At 33.8% G+C, this 17,504-nt stretch overlaps 1 protein-coding gene and 1 long non-coding RNA gene across 8 annotated transcripts in view; one reads left to right on the top strand and one right to left on the bottom strand.

Annotated features, from left to right (window-relative positions):
• The window catches only part of LOC143199566 (uncharacterized), a 360,802-nt gene extending 345,191 nt beyond the window's left edge, over positions 1–15,611 (top strand). For 3 of the 6 annotated variants that reach the window (XR_013006488.1, XR_013006491.1, XR_013006490.1), the window contains exons 6-10: positions 2,027–2,276; positions 4,627–5,803; positions 9,983–10,131; positions 12,114–12,387; positions 15,101–15,611. Coding sequence is in view for 2 of the 6 variants with exons in the window: in XM_076409454.1 (XP_076265569.1) it covers positions 2,027–2,276; positions 4,627–5,803; positions 9,983–10,131; positions 12,114–12,240; positions 15,101–15,143 (1,746 nt within the window). In the remaining 4 variants the exon portion in view is untranslated. The remainder of the gene's footprint in view (positions 1–2,026; positions 2,277–4,626; positions 5,804–9,982; positions 10,132–12,113; positions 12,388–15,100) is intronic. The other 3 variants (XM_076409454.1, XR_013006492.1, XM_076409455.1) reach the window with 3 other exon arrangements.
• Positions 1–17,504, bottom strand: part of LOC143199574 (uncharacterized) — a 140,272-nt gene that overhangs the window by 111,702 nt on the left and 11,066 nt on the right. The window lies entirely within an intron of this gene.

Raw genomic sequence — 17,504 nt, 5'->3', positions numbered from 1 at the left:
CATCGAATTTGCATTATCACATGCCTTGATTTTATGATAATAATGGTAAATAATATTTAATAAAATATGTTTATTTTATACTTTTTTTTAACGTTCACAAGTAATAGTAACTTTATTTAAAAACATGAAAATATGATCATTAGCATGTCTTTGGCTACTGAAGTACAGTCTCTTTTAGTTATCTTATAGGTATTTTGAAGTTGTTAACATGACCTCTGCACCGTTCTTTCCATTGTCTTTTTCCTTTTTATTTCCGGTAAATTAGCCTCCAGGTTAATACTTCCATATTCTTCTTTTGTTCATGTTTTTCAACATTGTTGTGATGCAAAATCCGGTTCATCCAAAAAACCTCAGCGAGCGTCAATACACAAGCTTTTATTGCCGAATTATTGTTGACAGTAAATTTCCAAGAGCAATCCATGACTTTAGCAACACTTTTCTTTTAATGAAATGAAGAAAATGAAACACAAATAGAGTTTTGTTGTATGTTGATTTAAAGGTTAGAAAAATATTCATTTACGACTTGGATCCATTGCTTTGAAGATATTATCATGAAATTATATACTCTTATGGTCTTTACCAGACCAACGCTTAATCTCATCGATCATAACGTTCATTGATTGATGATCACACATTGATAGTGTGAGCAACATAATATATAATAATCACAGTATTATATATAAAATGGTTGTTGAAAAAGAAGTTTTCTAATTGTATAGCTTTGAGTTGCTAAATAATATTGTCGTATATGCTTGTCCTGATTTTAAAATATTCTATAAACCCAATAGTACTGTCATTGTTCGGTATATTTATGCAAATTTATTTTGACCTAAAAAACAATGAATTTCTGTATATCTTGATGCAAATGATTGATGCAGCAGATAAAACTGGTACCGTGAATCATAAGTTTCAGCTATACCACGATGCATATCATGGTGTACGACAAAAGCAATATGTACACCAAATGTAAAATATGCAAACATTTTACTAGAATTAGTATTATGACTTAATTTTAAACGGCTATTATAGAGAAAAATTGGTTTAATCTTCCATAATTTTTTACCTTTCCTGATTTTTCTGGAAAGATGGCTATACTGTGTCGAAAGAACAATGTTGGAGGGCACTTTCGCACTTCTTTGGAAACCGTGTGCCATTCAAGCTATGCCTCATCGATATGAATTCAGAATATGCTATATCTGTTGAGTGCACTAAGTGCAACAGAACTTCTCATTCGAGCAACAGTATAACCTGTTGCTTGCATTTATTACTCTCTATTGCTGGTCTTTTGTCCAGCAATACGTCAGTTAATTTGTTCAATTAATGGTTCTCCTGAACTAAGTCATGACAGTTTGCGTTTGAGATTATCATAGTTGATTTACTCTCATCGCCAGTCACAATGATGTAGAACACTCTATAGCAATATCGAGACGGTTCGAAATGGTTTTTTTGCGTTTGAATCTTTTCACACGCATATAAATGACTGGAACAGTTAATCCGTCAACTCGTAAGCTGTCTGAAAGTTCATTTAAGGTTTTGGTTCAATAAGTCTTGCAATCTATTGTCTTTTAAATCATTGAAACTTATAAGTTTCTAAAAATGTTTAATAGCCTAAGGAAGCAGATTTTTTTAATTAAAATATCAAAAATAATGAGTGTAGAAAATGCAACATTAAGCGTTCTATGATCAGCCCCTTTATACTCCAAATAACTCAGCAATACTGAATGGAAAACTATTACTTTATATAGAGAAATGTCAAAACCATCGAATTTAACGGTTAAATTAAGTTAATACACAGTTGATACTTCGCATTTTCTCCAAAATAACGGAAAATATATACAAGCACCTAATACACATACAAAAATTTCATGTATTTTAATTTTGTATTTTCCACTTATATATTTTGATATTTTTCGAACAATTTTAGTTGACACGTTTGACGCATGCTTTACAACAACCCCTTTATCAAATTATTCGCGAAAAATAGTTTCGAAATTAACGCACAATTTCTTTATCGTCATATCGAAAGGCTCTGAAAAAACTCTACGAAGATGTTCCTAGCGATACGGATAGCGACGCCGACAAGGAGGTCCAGCAACTGATGAGCCGGATAACGGAGCGGGAGGTGGACATGATGGAGAGCGACACCAGTAGCATCGTGTCGGGCAGTTGGAGTAAGATGAGGGCGTTCAGAAACCTCAACGATGCAGGAAGGGGTAGTTTTAGGGCTGTTAAGTCAAGATTTGATCTCAAAAATGGTGATATTAAGGAGGAAAAAGGTATAAAAACAAAGTTCAGAGATATCACGATTATAATTCATTATTTTTTTAAAATATATTGTTAAAAAATTTTACCGCAATTGGAGATATGCGAAATGTAATTTAATAACATTGCAAGTACGTAAAAAAATCTAAAACTAAACCACCAAAAAGCACTGTGCAATATTAAGGGGTTATATTATCTTGGTGTTTTGCAAAATTAACCTTTTTTTGTTGTGTTTTTCTCAAAAACGGCACAATTAATTAAAATAAAATTGTGAAGCTCACACGTTAAGCTCAAAGCACACTCAGATAGTTTAAACCAATAAAAAATGAATTTCAAGATGGTATGACCTCTTAAAGTAACGAGTCTGTTGTTTGAAAAAGGCGAATTTATTTATTAAAACTACATTATGCTACAGTGTTGGAAGATTTTTTACTTCATAATCAATTGGATAACTTACCTCCAATAATTTGTGTATAAGTTTTGCAAGGTATATATTCCAACGCACAAGGGAAACCGCCTCTTAAGTGTTTTACACTTTATAATTATCAAACTTTTTTACATAAACTATATTATTGCCCAATATTCGTATACAGTTCTAATGAACTTTATGGTTAATTAAAAATATCTTTTGGTTGCAATTATGCAAATTCGACCCCAATAGTGAACGGTGACAGTGAATTTAAATTTAAATCGATATCGAATATTTGCGTTTAGATAGTATTTTTGGCATAAATTATCTCTGTAGGAAAGGTAGGTACCTAAGCAGAATCTAGGTTATCTGTTGACAATTATATAGAATTTTTTATTAATTATATAGAAGTTTATTTAGCAATAATTACAAACTTAATCAAGTTCATAATCAATCATCATTGCACATATAAATATTATTATAAGATATGGCATTTGAAGAGACATGTATGATCAAACACCGTAAAAACTACACACTATTCTAACATTATATATTAATTTATAACATGTTATAAATAAGTGCTTTGAGAAAATACGGTTTCTGGATATATTAGCGGGAACATAATTTTGGTTTTTATATTTAATAAAATTATAATAAAATACTAAATTAATATAACATAAATAAAACATACATGAGCATTCTTACATGGCTATACAATTACTATGACAAAAGAATATATTTTCTCTTGAATATATATATGAATCAATCCAATTTTGGTATCTTCACAGATTCTGCAATATATAGACAAAGGATATATTGCAAAAATACTTATTCGCATTTCTGCTAAGAAAAATGATTGTTTCTTTAGCTCATAGTTTACGCCTTTCTTCACTTGCGACATTAAACTATGTCCTTTGTCGTCCATTCTTAAATTTTTGAAGCCATTCACAATTTTTTTAAATTATGTCTGTCCATATACTTCTACAAAAAAGAAATTCAACAATTCAAGACTTTACTTATATAGTATACGGCCTTTTCTGGACTCTTCACTTGATTTATTTAGAAGGTAGGAATTCGTTCACGCCTTTATTTGCTAGACATGTCCAAATTATTGTAACAGGGATTATTGTAACCCTACAGGTACCATCTTAGGGAAGCAAAAGCTCCTGTGGCTTGGCCTATTCGGTTTACTACTTTAGCTAATTGCTGTATTACTGATCACAAGTACTTGAAATCTTGAACTTGCTCTAACTTGATCCCGTTAATATTTACAATAGTAGGTGTTAATAGTCTTTTCTTCGTTAAATCTCAAGCCATATGGCTGTGCGTTTCAAACTATATCATGAAGAATGATATATAGAATCCTCGACATCAGTATCTGCAAATACAGCGCTATTATCAACGAACATCAGATCGCTCAAGGAGTTGGCAGCATTGAACTCCTGTCTGTTTTTCAAAAACTTTTTGCACTATTGGATCGACTGTTATGCTGAAATAAATTGGTCTAGACTATGTTGAGTCATCATTCGATACAAACTTTGGAAATACCTGTCGAATCACTACCAGATCAGAGACAAGCTCTTGTTGCCTTTACATCGAGTCTTCCTCCAGCAGAGTTTGCAAATGTGCATCTTCTAACAGTCGAGGTTCAGAGCCATTAAGATCGAAAATGTAAATATATCAGAAGAATTATATCCTTTAATTAACCCTAAAATTTAGTATATTCTAGTATCTGATATTCTAAGAGGTTATGTAACTGACGCAAAATTAACGTACACTCTTCTAAAACATTGGATTGATATTCGAAACCACTATAAATAACGAAAATAGTTCTATTTCTATTTTAAATATAACTTAAGTAAAACGAAATCATTAAACCTAATATTTTATCAAATTAAATAACCAAAAATGGAATCCTTTTAATCTTATTTGTGTTTTCTCGTTTTTCTTTTTAGATAATTACGTCAACTGTACGGACTTCAGTAAGCTGAATCGATCGTATACGAAATACAGCGTACCGACGACCAGAAGTAAATTTTCTCCTGTAGTCTTAAGGAAAACGATTCCTGTCGCACCGACTGATCTCCGCAAGACAGGAAACCACTCTAGTCCGTCGCAAATAGTTAAAAAAACGGACGATTCTCTTCGGTCCGACAAAGAAGAGTATTTCTCCGACAAAGAGTACCGTAACATAGTCGACACTCAACTCAAATCGAAGTACGTCAACGAGAATATTGTCTTGAGACAACCGAAGAAGTCCGAAATGACTTACTTTGGGGTGGACGTGCCTTCCAAGGCCACCAAGAACACGATTCAAACGGCTGTGATTAAAGACAATAAGATCTCGGAAAAACCGGACCTTCTGCAGCATTTTAAACATACACCATCACCAACGAGACCGAGAAAGTCATCGCCGAGTCGAAGGCAATCATCACCATCTTCGCCAATCTACGAAAACCTGAAACCGCTTACTAAAATGGTCAAGTCCAAGTATCACAGTGCCCGAGAGTTCGACTCGAGCATCCTAGACGAGTTGACGAAGGCCGCTGACCAAATTTTACAGGCTGTAAACGGATACACCGACGAGGACTGCAGAAATAGACTGACCTCCGACGAGGAGGAGGTTCGAAAGCCCCTCGACACGATCTCCGAAACCAAATCGTGGAAGAACACGGCCCAAGACATACAGGCCAAGAACCAGGCCCGCATGAGGCCTACCCTGGCCAGCGCGGCTAAGGTCCGAGTCAAGAGGACGTCGTCCACGTCCTCGGTGGAGAGTATACCGAAGGATCGGCGAAAAACCTCCTCGATGGAGAGGAAAACGGCTACGCCCACCGCCAAGCAGCAGCCGGAGAAACCGAGGAAGAAGGTATCGAGCGATTCCAGCTCGGCCAAGGCTTCTACTAAAGCTAGAAGGCTTCAGAGAGCTTCGAGTCGCGAAGCTCTCCTGCAGTCGCACGGCAGTTCGTCGGAGGACCTCCCGGCGATCGTCGAATTGCCTCACAGGAAACCGAGGCTCATCAAGAAAACGAAAGCGACGCAGCTCACGGTGAGCAACGGGTTGGAACTGAAGAAGCCGGCGAGGAAGAGTAGAACGGAGAAAGTGGAAAATCACACGAAAAGTGACGAAAGGTAAGAATATAATAAATAATAATATAAATAAAAGTATTTAACTGTTCTTTCGCCCTTACTGAAAATCATTACCGTTTTTTTCGGAAAAAATTACATATATTTCAAGAAAATGGAAAAATGTATTTATCAAAACATTGGCCGTTTGATTTTATACATCTTGTCCATCTTTCAGCCAATTTATGGATGCCCTCCCAAAAAAACTGTTCGTCCTTTGAGCAAAACCATTCATCAAGCCATATTTTAACTTCTTCGAAATTGGCGAGATGTTGCTGTGCAAGCGCGTGTCCCATTGATGCGAAAAGTTGATAGTCGGAGGAGGCAAGGTCTGGAGAGTATAGCGGGTGTGATAACATGCCTCATCCAAGGCTTTTAACGCTTCCTTGGCCGATTTTGCTCCATGAGATAGCGCGTTATTGGGGTGTAAAATCACGTTACCGTACCTTCCATCAATACATTATTCAAAATAATCATTTGCTATCAGTAGCGATCACTGTTAACTGTTTCACCAGGTTTCAACAGTTCATAGTGTATTACCACGTGTGGCCACTCTTGGCTGCACCAAACATAGAGCGCGCAGCTCTTGCTACCAAAACGACCAATTTGGCCTTGGATTCGATCAGCCAGCTTCGCCAAGTAATAACCATGATTTTTTTTGCACTTTGCCACGGGCGATTTTCCATTTACCTATCATTCAATTGATGTAGCACTCATCTTCCCGTCTATTGGATTGTCCCCATTGCTCGTAATTGGTCGCTAAACAATTTTTGGGGCACATTTAACGCTTCTGCCAAGTGTTTGGGTTGGGTTTCATCTTCAAACTTTTTCGGTCTACCAGAACGTTCTTTGCCTTACACATCGAAATCGCTACTTTTGAACTTTCGAAACCACGCCTCACATATTTTTAAGGTTAGAGCATACTTACCGTAAGTTTCTACCAGCAAACGGTGACTTTCAGTGGCTTTTTGTTTTAAGTAAATAAGAAAAGTAAAACGTGTCGCAAATGCACGATTTCAGTCTCGAAACTTAACATTTTCAAAGAGATATAAATCTATGACGGTATTACTTTCGCAATATATAAGAAGTATAGTTTTAAAGCTTAATGTCAGTAGAATAAAATGACATATGTGTCAAATCATAACATTTCATACTTAAGCCTAATGATATCTGTTGATATCTGAGAAAAACCGGTAATTACTTTCCGGTACTAGGTATAACTTAATCTCATAAATCCCGACATAAAATAATGTCTAAACATTCCCCTATTGACTGTGATAAAGCACAGACTTCTTTTGATCTCTCTTGTCTTCTTTTATCATCGGACTGGCAGAAGGACATTAAGACGTTACACATTAAGTTGAATTAAATTGATACCAGAGGTTCACTGCATGGTAACTGACTTAAGAAGCCCTAACTTCTCAGGTAATAAAATGTTTTGGCTTCTTATTATTGGATTTTAGTGTCAATCAAAAGACCCGAACATTCAAATAAAATATTTCAAATATTGAGATTATAATGAAATTTTTTCATACAATAAATACGAGAGAAATTGTTTATAAAAATGTTTATAAAAAAGGACACTCTGTGCAAATTAAATTCCAGGGCGCCATTAATAATAACTAATTGGCCATTTAGAAAGTCTATACAATAATTTATGTTTTTTGTTTCGCTTATAGATCGTATATTAAACCGTTTAGCAGTCAAAACTATATTACATACAATTTCGATGTTTTTCTAACATGTAGCTTTAATAGGTTAGAATTTATGGTGATGAGTGAGATGTCCTATCCAGACAACATAAAAATGTGACATTGCATATTTTCTCCTGTCCCCTTCAGATACAATTACCAACATAACTTCTTATTATATTCAATATTATATCTTCATATTCAATATTGATCCTCCATGCATATTGTCACATAATAATCACATTTAAAGCATGACCAAAATGAGATACTCATCTGGTCCTTTACTTAAAATGTTCTCGTACTTTAAAATCCAATAACAACAACAGAACAAAACAATAAATTAAGTGCTTGCGTGTATTTTGATCAACAATATCTATTAGTGAAAACGCAAAATATAAAAGTAAACAACTATAAAAAACTAATCCAAACCGATATTTATTACTTTTGGTGTTTTATTTGAAGAGATCTACTGCCGAAACCTATGAACTACTTTTAGGAACGTAAAGAACGGCCTGAAGATCCAGAAAAGTTCAAAAATAATGAATTATAAGAATTATTGCACCAAAACTCAGCTCAAATTCTCAAGGCTTTCGGACAGCTTAGCAATTGATGAATCGACCATAAGGTCTTGCTGTGTATATGGTGGCATCAACAGGTTATATTATATTACGAACTGCTTCTCTACTGAACTGAAATCTCTACCGATGTCACTTGAACAAATTGAACGACGTATTATTGGAAAAATACAATATCAAATAATAAATGCAAAGTAATCCTCTTGCATGACAACGCTCGGTTACACGTTCTAAAAATTATCAAGGATACACTATTGCAGCGTGAAATAGAAATTTTACCAACGTCAGCGTACTCGCCAAACATACCACCATCTTATTACCACTTTTCAGATCGATGCCACATTTCTTAACTGCATGGTAACAGATATTGTAAAATTATATTATATAATATATTGTAATAAATGCCTTTTTAAAGAAAAAAATCGATCAGAATACACGCAAGCATCTAATATCTTTCGTCTGACTTATACAACGTGGGACAAAGTTCCACTACCATTTTGATTGTCTATAACTTTGCTCAAAACAAAGATAAGTAAGTTTGGTTTTCATAAAAAGTTTATTTGGTCTTTACTTTTTTTTTCGTTATGATTGAAAAATTATATCAACTTTCGATTTTTTTAAGGCATTGTTCAGGACATCCTGTAACGTCTGAAGCTAAATGTCTTCAATTTCGTGAGACATTTAGTTCCCCAAAACAGACTGTTCTGTTTATTGACGTGGCTACTGAGAAGAAAATGGGCTTCGTTCATTATCAATTTAGACGAAAAATCTTCAATTTCACCAGACAGTCTTAGGATTGCATTACTGTACTCTCGGTAGAAATTTTTGGACTAATTGAATTTTGTACCAGAACATTTTCAAAATTTGCCTTAAACTGCGCGCAGAAATGTATAACTGGCAACCACTTCTCCGAATTCATGTTTCTGGAGACTCTGCAACACTATCGCGCACCAGAGCCACATTTTCAGCGTTACGAGACGTCCGTTGTCTTACAGAACGAGGCCTGTCTGCTGTCGTACCGTACTGTCGAAAATTCGGTTTGGTGTTTCGGTTGGTTTTGTGAGGCACTGGACCATTAGGTTATTTTTGACGCAATTTCCGCTGAGTAGCAATAATGAAACGATTATTTTAAATAAATATTGTCACTATTTCTGCTCGTTCTTGTGGCGTATATTTACACATCTTATTATTACAATCTTTTGATCATTTCCATGTTCTTTAAGGTATTGGAAATTATTTCTTGTGTTATTCCCAACAATTCTGCATAATCTTCTTGCGTTTTACACAGATCATCATCGAGTAATGCCTCCAAATCCTCGTCTTTAAGTTTCTTGCCTCTCCAGAACACCAAATCACCACTTTTAAAATGTCGAATCCAATATTCACAAGTTGAAAACGATGGAACATGGTTACCATCAGCTTTGCAACCAATTCGATGTCTTTCAGCCGTCTTTTTCCCAAAATTCAAGTAAAAAAGTAACACTTCCCGCAAAAGCGATTTACTCGGTACAAATTTAGACCTTCAACGCACTGAAAAATATTTAGTTCACTCATTGACGAAATGACACATACTGAAAAGTGAAGCTAAGTGAGTCAGTATGCTTCAACATAAAGTTAAATAACATGCAGATTTTTTAAAAACTATGTACTTTTATTATATAGCGTGGGGCAGGTCCCGATACCATTGACGCAATTTCCGCTTAGTGGCAATAATGAAACGATTATTTTAAATAAATATTGTCACTATTTCTGCTCGTTCTTGTGGCGTATATTTATCCATACTAAAATTTGGACGTCTACACAACACAACGGTTAAAGCGAAACTGAGCTAAACCTCACATAACCAAGATGGCGCACAATTAAAATGGTAGCGGGTGTTCTGCCTCTACTGTTACTATACCAATGACATTTTTTTTTAGGATTTTGGGTAGCTTACCAGAAATAAGACACAAAACCGCTGTTTCTACCATAAGAAGCACAGCCGAGAAGTGTTCCAGAGATAAATCGAGAACAAGAAACGAAGAATCAAGATCGAGAAGTTACAACAAGCGAGAAAGTAACAGTAAAGGTAAAGTACATTAACTGTTAAAAATGTTAAACTCGTAACTTGTATAGCGATAACTCGTTTTCTTTTTCAATACAACGAGGTACATTTTTGGGTTACAATTCGAGAAATTAGCGCAGAAAAGAAAAGAATTTCTCTTGGTCCCTGACTCTCGCATTTTTATGGATAGACATTCAGAAATGAACTAAAGAAATTCCAAGTTAAAGTCGATGATTCTTTTCGACTAGTTCTTTTATCCACTCTGGTGTTCCACAGGGCTCCCCACTCATCTGGGTACTGTTTAATATCTATATGGCCAATATCCCCAAAATTGTAAAATCCGCGTTTTATGTACATATACATATTTATTACACATACATCTTAAACTCCTAGAGCAATTAAGTTTAGGCGGTTTGCTATTTATATTTTTAGCCTTGGCAATACTCTGTTGTTAGGCTCTATTTGATGTGACAGCGTGAGATTGGGTCATTCTTGTGCATTACTCGTAATATAAAGAGCATCGACAAGATATTGCATGAACATTTAGCTGTGCAAAAGATTTGTTCACGTTTGATCCCGCATTGTTTGACAACAGCTCAAAAAGATGTTCGTATCAATTGGTAGACATACATTTTTGGAGATTTGGAGCTATTAAGCTGTATTTTTCAGCACCAGTTCATTTGTCATAATCTTTTGCCATAATAACTATGTTGTCGGCACCTATTCCAAGTGTTGTTTCTTTTGTTGTTGGGATATCAACAGTATAGAGCAAATACAGGAGTGGTCCCAAGACACTACCCTGGTGAACCCCATTCGAAAAGATATGATTTCAGCAGTCGACGGTAATTCCGCGGTAACAATTTGCTCATTTTGTAGATTAACCCCAAACGCCATACACCGTTAAAAGCTTGTGAGGCGTCCAGGAATATTACAGGGCAGTATTTCTTTTCCTCCGATGCCTTTTCAACAACAGCTGTTGGCCTCTGCACCTCGTGATCGGTCATTTCGAAATCCACACTGGAAAACTGGTATTTCTATAAATGGTACATTTTAACAGCAGATTCTCAAATAATGTTGAAATCGCAGGTAGCAGCTAAATAGGCCTGTAAGATTTGCCAGGTTTTCTGAGCATAACTATTCGAGCAACCTTAAAATATTCCGGAACATGCTTCAGTCTCAAACAGGCATTGAATATGTATGTCAACATGATGATTGCTTTTCGTGACAGCTCTTTAGTGACTTCTCAGCGTGAGAGTCTTTTAGCATTGAGGTTGTATCAATTTCTGTGGCAACCTCCATTGAAGAAATTTACAGATATATCGGTCTGATAAACAGGATTTGTATGTATTGTAGATTCTGTATCATTCAGCTGGAATAAACGTATTCCACTAAATTCTATGAATAATTCAGCTTATTCATCGTTGCGTTTATTACGATTATTTGTAATAGGCGGTACTCTAATAATTACCACCTATTTGACAGCTCAGTGCCCTCCGTACAGTTCTGATTTGGCAACAAGTGACTTTTTAAATCCAATGCAATTGAAAATCGGGTTTTGGGGGTACCTCAGTCAGAATGGAAAAAAGTGTTACGACGATTGGTTTAAGCGCATGTACTGTATTTTCATTATTAGGCTCAAAATATAAATATTAATCCTCGTAATTGATAAGTGGTTCAAATTTTCGAAGCTACAAATTAACCTCCGTACAGATTGCCTCACTGAAACCAATTTTCCGTGACTACAAAAACTTACATACTTATATACTGCTGCATTGCAAATATTTGTAACTTATCAACACAGTTCCCTGTTCGTTCGCCGGTCTCATTTAAAATCCCTGTTTTTGAGACGATAGTGCATTCTGTTATTCTGGTGAAAAAGATCGTGCATAAAATTCAACATATTGTTGTTAATAACCCCTTAATTGGTTAATTACGCTACGAATTAATTCCATCACCTAATAATTATCACCGATTAAACAACGTTTTTATACATTCTGTTTTTACAGAAACAATTAGCAGCTCATCAGGTCGGCCGACGTCTTCCAGCGTCGCCAGAGGTCACCATCACGCGTCGCAACGGATGACCTCGACGCACAAAGAGTCTGGTGTGACCCAGCACCGGATCTCCACAGCGTACGTACCCGCTTGTGCCGTTCGAAGACGCCACAAGCACGCGTACACGCGGGAGGATGAGTGCCCGTGCTTGTGCTCGTGACTTCTCGTGGTTTAGGTCTCGATGGTTCGACTTAGGTAGTGAATGACGATCAGTATCAGACTTAGGTACTTGCGTTGGAGCGAACGAGATATATTCGTAACAGCTTTGCTACCGTAACGCCAGATATGCATTGGCTATTGCTTAACATTCGTTATTTTCTTGTTTTATATGGGGTTTTTCGATAAAGGCTGGTCGATGTTCAGTCACTGATGCCAAATCATTATGACAAGTTACACAAGTAAACAGAACGTCCAAATGTTGCTCGAAAAATAATCTATAGCAAGGAAAATAATCAGTAATTACACTATGTTTCACTTAAATTCAATTTCACTCAATTCAAACGGTGTTATATTACGGTGAATAAAGAAAGAAGTTACTAGACAGACATGCAGCTTATTTCACTTTATTTCAACAACGACCCGTCCTTATTAAAACAAACCCTATATAATGAATTCATTTAGTGTTGATTGCAATTAATTTTCAGTTAATCGAAATGTTATTTGAGTATCAATATCAGATCACAACATTATTTCATTAAATAAAAGTCAGAAGCAATCTATCTTAAGATATACAATTTCTACTTACCAATATGCTCTAAGACATATCTTTGAAATACTTCCTTCTTTTCATCTCATTTCAATCTACTATTTAAATATCAACTTCATCTAACATATGAATAGCAACTTCGAGCACGTACCTGTTATATCATTTATTGGCACTATATATGTCTCATTACATTTACTTAAAAGCACACGTGTTTACATTTTTATTAACTAAAACATTTTCTGGTTTTACCACAAGGATTGTTCAACATTATCACTTTTTAGTCCGCTTTCCAAGCATTTTATCTTTTTTAATCCGGTTAGAAAATGTGATTTGTGTCATTTCTTGAATATGGTGAATGTTATTGTAGAATAACGTGAATTTTAGTTCCATTAATTTTCTCTTCATTTCTTCTCTCACCCCAGTTCTCCGCTCTAAAGTTGCTGTTTTTCTTTTTCCATGTAAACGGCGTAGATTATTCAATGTGTATCCCTAAAAATCGCCTTTTCCATCTAATCCGCAATATACCAACATCTACTTCGATCGGCCTATTTAATTTGAGCAAATACCCGTGTTTCAGTCTAAAAAGGTCGTAAACATATTTAATTCCTTCTGTTTTACCAGGAATCTCATCTCGTTGACACATAATGTTCCAAAAACCCGCTCTTGAAATCGATGACCGTATACTTCCCCCTCCAAACATTTTATTCATCAGTTTCACTAGAAATCATTCAAAATTCGCAGGAGTAACTCATTAACTTGGCTCTTAACCCCAATATATCTTTTCGAGATGATTTCATTTAATTTCGTATAAAACTAATAATACTACCCACAATATTTAGCCCACTTTAGTTCCTCGATCACTTAAAATCATCTCGGATAGTCAGTCAACTGTAAATAATATAGTTGAAAACTCAGAAACAGATTTGGTATGAACTTCATTCAACTTGGCTTGGATCTCATTCTATATCGAGCCTCTTGACACTTTTTGTAAACAATTGTTTGTTGACATTTATCATGCTTGCTAAAAACAAACCAGTATCTGTACCTCAAGCCCCATGTTTTGGGACAACCCTCGTATTATACATATTAATAGGCATTCATTATATACTATTATTGGAGTGCATGTATACCTAAAGTGCCAATGACTTATTTACTACACATAACAACTCTATTCATTAAAATAGTTTCTCTTTTTTCTTAAGATATATGACACTATTTCGTTATTCTACATTCTATTAATGATTGACGTAAATTTTTCAGGTACAAAAAATATGTTTGGGAACAAGTTACCCTTTTATGAATATGTACGGAGTATTCATTCTTTTAGACCTTTTTATTGTAATCATATTTTCATATTTCATATCAAATCATATTTCTATGTTGCTACATGATATACTCCAACACAGCATCACCAAATATGTTTCTCATATTCCAGTAATAAACTTTGTACAATCTTATATTGTATCATTTGAACTCATTTAACTTAATATCCACATTTGGATTTCATTACAAATTTGTTTTACATTATATTGTTGATTAACACCATACCGATCTCAATCAAGATATACAATTACATACATACATACTTACCATAACTAACACACTTACTTCTTACACATAACTCATTACTCATTCATAACCACGTACTAATCTCATTTAAACATTTTGAAATAGTGATAGACTTTCCAAAACTGTACTGCATGATCTAGTTAGTGTATTTGCGATGAGTAGATACTGATCTTGTTCATTACCTAATGTAGTATCATCATAGTAGAAGTAGAACCTAATAATGTATTTAGATTATTTATTTAAAAAACATCTAATTAGAAAAATATTACTAAACGCCCAGTATAAAACAATATGTATATGGAATTAAACAATAAAATATAAATGAAAACTACTTCGCCATATTGTCAAAAATATTTTCAAATACTGTATCTGGAATACATGACATATATGAATACACATATATATTATAATTATTTACTTATTGTATATTACTGGGTGTTTCACTAATACTGTTAAAAGTGTACTTTTTCCTAATATGACCTGGCCCTTTTAGATAAAGTAATATCACTGTTCAATACACTTTTAATTAAAGACGCAATTATTTAGAGATTAAAAGCTATCTTCCGCTTAAGTATTAAATATTTAAAGTGTACGCTTTTAACAGTCCATATATATTGAAACACTTTTTAAACTCTATTCTTCTAATTAAATTTCTTTCTTCAGGAATATCAAGAAATGCCATCGATCTGAAGGATCCAGACACTAAGAGAATCAAACCATTCCCAACATTACTAGTAGATCCCCACCGAACTGTTACTATACATATATAATTATCTCCTTAATTTATATTTAATTTAGACAAGTAACGATCAACGATAATTTCCGCCCTATTAGCTATAAGTTCCTCAAAACTAGATTTAATAATGAAGATGATAAAAAAATCTATTAACTAGCTCAATCGATAACATAATTACGTAAATGTTTGATCTCTTGGCCGCACCGACGATGCAAGTGATCGTTAGGCGTCACTAAGAGAAGTAATCCTTATAGTTGGTACCGTTGGACTTTTTTTCTTATTTTTATATCGCTTTTTAATGCTTTAAGTCTATTACGTCATATATTATACATATATTTTGTAATTTATTTCCTAACTCCTTCTCAATTTAATTGTGATTGTGTACTGCTTTATCGATCATGTGATGTTTGTATTTTAATAAATAATATTTTAAAATAATCAGTGTGTTTGTTTTAAGTGTAGCGTTCTTAGTTTTAAAGATTGTCACTTTATTATTCATATCAAACCCTATAACACCAATCTAGATTTTCTTTAGAATTAATGGTCAATTTAACCAAATAAGTTTAACAAACATATCCAGACCATTGCAGTCTATGTCTCTGGATCTCTGTCTGTTTGAATTTTAACTGAATAAACTCAATAGGAAAAATAAACGTTGGAAAGCGTCTAATATTGCCATTGAGGTTTGTAACTACCACTGAAATGTCTTAATGTTAACGCTTTTATATATTTTTCTTTTATTTTAAATCTTGAATTGGCTGACTAGAGCTCTGTTGTTTTTTTTTAAGCTCTCAGGTATTTTAACCATGATTGCTTGAATGACAATGTAGCATATTTATTATGATATTGAAAGAAGAAAATTATATTAAAACAATAAATAAAATTACTTCACCATGTTGCCAGAAATATGTTCACTTATAGAATTAGCAGCTTGTTCATAATATATTTTCCTTCATATTGAAGATATCGTTCAAGCAGTGTTATATATTATATATTTTATATTTTACTAGCCCGTAGTTATTTTTTGAAAAAATATCGATATTTTTGTTAGCTGATATTTTTTTACAAAAAAAAATTTAATATATTTCTTAAACATTATAAAAAACCAAATAATTATATGTAATAAACTTTTTAAATTGATACTTAACTTTACCATCATGTATTTCTTTCAATATATTTTATTAAAAATATCGAAATCGAAACATCGATATTTTTTGAAATATCGATATATTGTAATATCGACATTTTTCTAGTACAGGTAGATACCCTTACTACGGGTTATTACGGGGCAGAAGAAACTTACCTGACCAACTCATAATTGGATAAATGAAACTATTTCTTAAATTCATACAAATTAATATATGCTGAAGGCATGAAATCAAACAATGTAGTCTTGTGTGTATACGTGTTCACGGTCTAAAGGACAATAATGGGCTGACCAAAATCGAAGCAGGATGAATCTGTTATGGTTTTACATAATGTTAAAACTTCTCTTTATTTCTTCTTTTATTTTAAATATTGAGTTGGCCGATTATATGCTACCATTATGATATCTTATCCTTTTCCAAAAAATCTTAATATATTTTTTTAAACTACATAGAAGTCCTTGGTCATATTGTCTGAATCATTCCCAATTTTGAAAAATATATTAACCAGTTTTACTGTGCCCTGGTCCGATATCAATTATTAGAGGTAACATTAGGTTTTTAGTTAAAACAGAACACAAATTAGAGATAATCCATTAGGGACACATTTAAACATATTGCTCTACTGTAACTATATTGTATTATTTAAAGAAAGAAAAAATGTTATCACTGAAAATTGTACTTATAGTCAGCTAGTGAAATGACATTTTTTGTTTGTCAGTTGTGTGGATAAAAATGGGAATTAAACAATTTAGCCTCAAACTTTTTAATTATTTACGTTTCATAGATGTTGAGCATATAAAGTAATTGTTAATCCTACTATTTCAAATTGTTTTGGCTACTTTTCAAATTTGTCAAGAAGAATTTGCATTCTGTCATTCTAAACTCAAACACATCTATCAATAGGATCATTCAGCAGAATTTACATTGCAAGACAAAGGAATCACTCGTAGGTTTATAAACAGCAATCTGTGAGACTGGCGTTAAATATCAGAAACTAGTAAAAAGATTAAAAGTACAGTAGCTACATTCAGTAATTCACCAAAACACAGTTCTATTAAAATACAATGATTTATATAAAATTTAAGTCAGTTTCTGTCAAAGTTTTACAGACATAATAATAATAATTTATGAACTAACTAATTATTCCGGGATGAACCTTCTACAACATTATCCCTACTGCAAG

Source organism: Rhynchophorus ferrugineus, unplaced genomic scaffold (assembly GCF_030347505.1).
Source record: "Rhynchophorus ferrugineus isolate W39M unplaced genomic scaffold, kcgeb_rfMv2 rfM7, whole genome shotgun sequence".
In the NCBI taxonomy this organism is placed as follows: Eukaryota; Metazoa; Arthropoda; class Insecta; order Coleoptera; family Curculionidae; genus Rhynchophorus; species Rhynchophorus ferrugineus.
Note: the sequence above shows the minus strand (reverse complement) of the source record. Positions and strands in the feature narration are given on the sequence as shown.